Raw genomic sequence first — 6,000 nt, 5'->3', positions numbered from 1 at the left:
GTCCGAAATATGTTGCAGAGTGTGGTCAGCTCAGACCCTCTGCTGGAATTCCAGTTTAGACAACAGCTGATTTCCAATTCAACAGCAATAACACTGAATACCGCGCACACTTTAGAATTAAAGTGGGCAATGCGTACACTATCTGGGTCTTTTCAAGTAAGTGCCAGTGGTCTGGCCAGATGTGTGAGTTTAGGGGAGACAATCTCAAAAGCAAGGAAAGAAATTTTCTCTCTTTCCCACAGAGAGTGAGAGACACTCGATTTTAAACCGGGAGAATCCGACAATAACCAGTTAAAAGAGGGAAGTGTCACGATGCAGCCTTCAGATCCTCATCATGTTAGGTAGCTCAAGTCAATACTAAAATCCTGGATGCTGCCCAGAGTCCAAACTCTCTCCTGGGTGGGATGCACATTCCCACTGATGGGATGTACATGATAATATTTGGGTGGGATTGAGAACAGGGTGGGAGGGAGGGAGGGATGGACTAACAGCCTCCAAGCGGCGGAGACACTGCATTATGGATATATATGTCTTTAGAAAAGCTCCCACATCCAATAAGCATTTTCCAGGAGGTCCCAGCCCTGATTTGCACGGCTTTTTCACACATGACTGAATGTATATATAGCAGAGACTCTCTCCTCACTCCAACACACCGGTACCAGAGGTAATGGAGTGGGAGCAGCCCAGCGGTGGATTTTACATTACAGTTTGCTGAGAAAACATTTCTGGATTTATTGTTTTTTTTAAATGAACAAGCAACTCCTGGTTTGTTTTCTCTCTCTATATATGTGAAGGATTCGTGTTGGACCTTTCTGTGTGTTTAATATTGAGGAATTCCACAATGTTAGCTGTGAGCGGATCGGTGGTAATTTTGGTTTTGAGTGTCGCCTGTCCCACCTCCAGCGACTCCCTGGAAAGTCAGCTTGTCACTCCCGTCCGGCTGGGGGGCTTATCCAGCCAGAGCCACTTCTTGAGCAAGGGTCTGCAGGATGGCAGCGGGCAGGGGGTGGCTTTTAAGATCGCGGCGTTCGACCAGGAGTTCTACCTGAGCCTGGTGCCCGACTCCAGCTTCCTGGCTCCGGCTTTCACCGTGCAGTCTGTGTCCGCCGCCCCCCGCCCAGCCTGGGGTACCACTCTCAGCCACTGCTTCTACTCGGGCTCGGTGAACGGCGAGCCGGCTTCTTTCGCCGCCCTCAGCCTGTGCGACGGCATGCACGGGGCTTTTGGCACCAACGGGTCGGAGTATCTCATCCAGCCGGCCAGGAGGGAGAGCCCGCTGGGGACAGGTGCCCCCACCCCTCACCTTATCCGCCGCAGGAGTGCCTCCAGCCCCCCGCTGCCCTCCAGATGTGGAGTGAGTGGCACCTCTGCCAATGTCGAGGTCCTGGAGAAATTTAAAGGTGACCCTGATTTTCTTTCTCTCCTCTTTCTCTCTCTATGTTGCAAATGACAGATTCATCTCCAGTTATCAGACACACCAATGTCCCCCCACGCATCACATCTGTATCAGGACATCTATTCCCTGCAATTGGAAATAGCAACATTCCCACCTGATTTTGAATGATGTTAGGGGTTCCTGTGACTTGTCCCAATCGGTTTAATTGGAGGGTGGGTGTCATTGAGGTGGATTTTGGATGAAATTCTGTAAATGATGCAGCAGGAGGTGGATGGGGCACAGTTCCAGCCGCATCTCCACATTCAAACCCTTCTGTGCAACAATCTCTCGCAATTCCCGCCTGAATCTCTCTGCCTTTTAGCTAAAGAACAAGCGTGGGATCAACTCTCCGAGATCAGGTGTAAAGCCCATTCTTGTCAGTTTGGATCTAGTATGTCCCCTTTATGATTCAATTGGTATTTGGAGCAAGGAGATGGACTTGTCCTGCCCACTCTGCACACTGTGATTCTGGGAATGGAATAAAATGCAATCTTAAACAGAATAATTATAAGAAATACTTCTGACTTAATATGAGTAAAATATTTGACAGCCCCCTCCCTTCCCTTGGCATTCATCTAGGACAGAACAATTATTTATTGATGAGATATTTATACAAAAACCACTCTGAGAATAGAATAAAATTTAATTTTACACAGAGTAATTAAAGAAAACTTCTGATTGAATGAACAAAATATGTATTGACTGCATCCTCTCTTTACTCTCCTCTAATATAGTGTAATGTATCTATTGGGATGAGATGGTGATTCTATGTTGATGTCAGGGGGATGCAGTGTTCCCGGAACATTTTCTTACCGTATGTAAAGTAAACCCTGACCCCCCGAGTCCTTCTCTAACAGTTGCTGCCCACTGAGTGAGGATACAGTCAGCACTTGTGTTGCTCTCTTTCTCTATGTAAAGTGCAGTTGGAGGGGGCGAGACCTGCTCCCCACGTGATCAAACATGTCATGTGTGATCCCCCGCATTGCAGCTGTATATTTTACCCACATCTGTTGGCACTCTGTCATCCAGGCAGAGCGGGAGCTTCCTAATGGTCTGCTGATTATGATGTCTGTTCTGATGACTCTCAGAATCCTGATCCGCCTTCACAGCGGCGGTGGGTCAAACCTATGGCAGCTGAATTATTGACACAGCAACAGTTTCCACGTGACTGGAGTCTTTTTTTGGGGGGGTTAACCCTTTGCAGGCTGCAATACCAATTCCGCCCGCGTTTAATTTCAATGTAAAACATTGTTTGCAGTAATTTATTGCCCCACATTCTGTACAGTAAGAAGTCTCACAGCACCAGGTTAAAGTCCAACAGGTTTATTTGGAATCACGAGCTTTCTGAGCACTGCTCCTTCATCAGGTAAGTGTGCCCATCCTAATCTAACGCCGGCATCTCCACACCATAATTTGTATGCCAAGACTGCCTCTGTCCTGTCAGACTGATTGGTCTGATCTGATATCTAGCCCCAGAGAAGCTACAATTTTCTTTGGTCAAATGGCTGTCAGCACCAGTGCCACACTTCTGCTGTCAATTCCTGTTCACTATCAGGCTGCAGCTCCATCCTGGTCCAATTCCTCTCCATTGCCTACTCTCACATCCTAACATTGCTTCACCTCTTTCTCCTCAGGTTACTTCTTGTTGAAACCCACACCCGCGTTTTGTTACGTCCATGTTGCATTGTTCTCCTGACAAGCCTCCACTTCCCATACAGTTACAGCCCCTGTTCTAACTCGCTTCCCAAAAAGTTACAACCCTTCTTCTAACTCACTTTCCATACAGTTACAGCCCATATTCTAACCCATACAAGCTCTTAATCACTCTTCATGCTCATGCTCGCTGAAGTCCATTTGCTCCTGACCTACCAATGCCTTGACTTTAAAATCTTTATTTTAACAGCACTTAATGGCTTTGGCCTTCTCCAACCCAACAGCCCTCCAGGATTCCTGCATACCTCCATATCTCACCTCTTGTCCCTGCCCACCCCTTAACCCACCATTGGTATCTGTTTCTTTATCCACCTAAGCCACGCACTCTGAAATGTCCTTGCTAAACACATCTGTCTCACTCCCCTCCTCTCCCCCTTTGAAACCTATCTTTTTGACTAAATGTTTGGTCAGTTGTTGTGAAAAATGAATCCCTTGGCTGGATGTCAATTGTTTACTGTCTTGTTATGTTCCTGTGAAGTGTATTGGGACCTCTTCCTTTTTTAAAGGTGCTACATAAATGCAATCTGTTGTTGTAGCTCAGGTTACAATGGCTGGCTTTACTGTCACTTCACTCCCTTTCCCCAGTCCACCCTTCCCCCACCCTGACTTCATTTTTACTACCATTTCACACAGTGAGAAAGCAATTAAATCTGAGATGCCCCTTTTATTACAGAAAACTATTCAAATTACCTTCTCGTTGTGCGATGACCATTTTGATGAGCTTCAGAACATATTGAAGCTCTTCTTACCTGTTTGTGACAACTGGACTTAAATGATAAAATTGAGCCTATCTGCTCGGTAACCAAACTCCCAATGCATGGCCTATGATCACAGGGAATGCAGAACAATCAGAATGATGGGTCTAACTTAATAAAGATCCTTCTATGTCTTTGGGAGAATGAGTCAGGTATGCTTTCTGACTTTCACTGGAGAATAAAAATACTAACTCTAAAATTGTATATGAGTGGGAGCATCTATTATTGATCATCTAGTTCAGTTTGTTTGAGAACAATACTTTTGCCACCTTTCCTTTGGAGAAATTCAGCTTAATAATTTGCAACTAAATGACAAATATATTAAATGGTGCAATTCGGCCACAGAATTCTACCCTGTTTATGAACCTCTTGTAATTTGGAGGTTTATGAGGTTATTTGCTTCTAGTAGCAGCTTCTTCAATATCTTCATGGGGAAGTGCACTTGTTTGCTTTTAATGCTTTTAAGTCATTAAGATCCCAAGCCCTCACGCTACTACCACAGAAAGTAATTGAGGCCAAGACACTGGATGATTTCAAGAAGCAGTTAGATATAGCACTTGAGGCGAAGGGGATCAAAGGGTATTGGTGGGGGTGGGAGGGGAGGTGGGGATTAAGCTATTGTGTTGGATGATCAACCGTGATCATAATGAATGATGGAGCAGATTCAAAGGCCCTAATGGCATTCTCCTACTCTTACTTTCTATGTCTGATTGCTGAACAATGTTGAGTTAACTGATCCTGCGTGGGGAAGCAACAGTTTAACTTCAGTCTCAATTGACAGCTTCAGCTGACATAAGGAGATGTTAAAAATCAGCTGGTATATCCCTGTTCCTGATTACTATTCAGTATCTTCAGCAAGAAATGGGTGTCTGGATTGAATTCAGTGTAATGCCTATTGATGCTCGAATGTTCTGCCAACAGTTAGCGTCTAACTTTGCACAAAGTGCTTGGGCAAGATACCATGGGCTATCAGGCCCAGACAAACTTTTTGGGGGAATTTTAACACCTTTTAAGAGAAGAGAGAGATGAAATAATAATTTACATTGGAGTACACGATAGCAAGTTATTTAAACAAGTCTCCATTCTCTATCCAGAACACTGGAGTAACCATTATAATTCTAGTAAGTAAATTTTAAGTTTGATGGATAATTAATTCTTGGCTGTGGTATCAGATGCATTTTTGCAGTTCCTTAGTAAAGAAAGGGAGGTGCTGTGACACATTTGGTGTTCACATAGTTGAACAGATCATTTTATTCCATTCATTCATTTTACTCATTAAAGGGTCCCTTTTTTTCTGCATTTTGATCATTATTTGCTGTTACATTTATTTTCCTTTTTTGGGGGTAACCCTACTTCATGTACCAATCCTAGCTACAACATTGTTAAATCAATTTATTTCAAGCAGTTTATAAAAGGACGGAGTTATCCATGGGGCGAGGGAAAGAGTGACAACTCTATTTCCAACAAGACTAACCAATCAGATCTCTGGAGACCCAAACAGTTATGATATATTCTTCGACACACAATTCCATACACTTATTTACTGCTCCCTGAAACATCTTCCCAAGAGAAATGGAGCCCAATTTAACATTTTTTTTTAAAATGGAAGAACTTCAGAACACGTGAGGTTTATTAACCACATGCAGCTCGTAAAAACTGGAGATATAAGACCACCAAAAGAGGACCAATAGTTCATATTGATTCAATGTCTCAATGCATTAAACATGATGATGAAGCAGATAACAATATTTTTCCACATGCTTTGTGATCACCATAACCTTTGGATTTAACACAGTACATTAATTCATTCAGTATAGTTATTGTTGTCGCTTATCTATTACCATCCTTGCCGACTCATTGACTGAAAATGAGATTTCATTATAAGACGGATGAGATTCTAAAGCCTTGCTCAATTCGAAACCGTAAAATCTTTCCATGGTCTGCTCCTTGCCCGCTCTGAGTCTGTGACAGGCAGAACGGCAAAATTCCAGTCCATGTGTTTATAAAATTAGAGTGAAAGTCTATTAATCAGTAGATCAGAAATACTAATGTTGTTCTAAAGCAATAATTGTTTATCTTCCATGGATGTGGATGGTG

At 43.5% G+C, this 6,000-nt stretch overlaps 1 protein-coding gene across 1 annotated transcript in view; it reads left to right on the top strand.

Moving 5' to 3' along the window:
* The first annotated feature begins 630 nt into the window (after positions 1 to 630).
* The window catches only part of LOC145359962 (A disintegrin and metalloproteinase with thrombospondin motifs 15-like), a 49,072-nt gene continuing 43,702 nt past the window's right edge, over positions 631 to 6,000 (top strand). The window contains exon 1 of the mRNA XM_080214861.1: positions 631 to 1,400. Within this exon, the coding sequence (XP_080070987.1) occupies positions 842 to 1,400 (559 nt within the window). The 5' untranslated portion in view covers positions 631 to 841. The remainder of the gene's footprint in view (positions 1,401 to 6,000) is intronic.

This window comes from Carcharhinus amblyrhynchos, chromosome 29 (genome assembly GCF_965287045.1).
Source record: "Carcharhinus amblyrhynchos chromosome 29, sCarAmb.v2.hapA, whole genome shotgun sequence".
Classification (NCBI taxonomy): Eukaryota; Metazoa; Chordata; class Chondrichthyes; order Carcharhiniformes; family Carcharhinidae; genus Carcharhinus; species Carcharhinus amblyrhynchos.
Note: the sequence above shows the minus strand (reverse complement) of the source record. Positions and strands in the feature narration are given on the sequence as shown.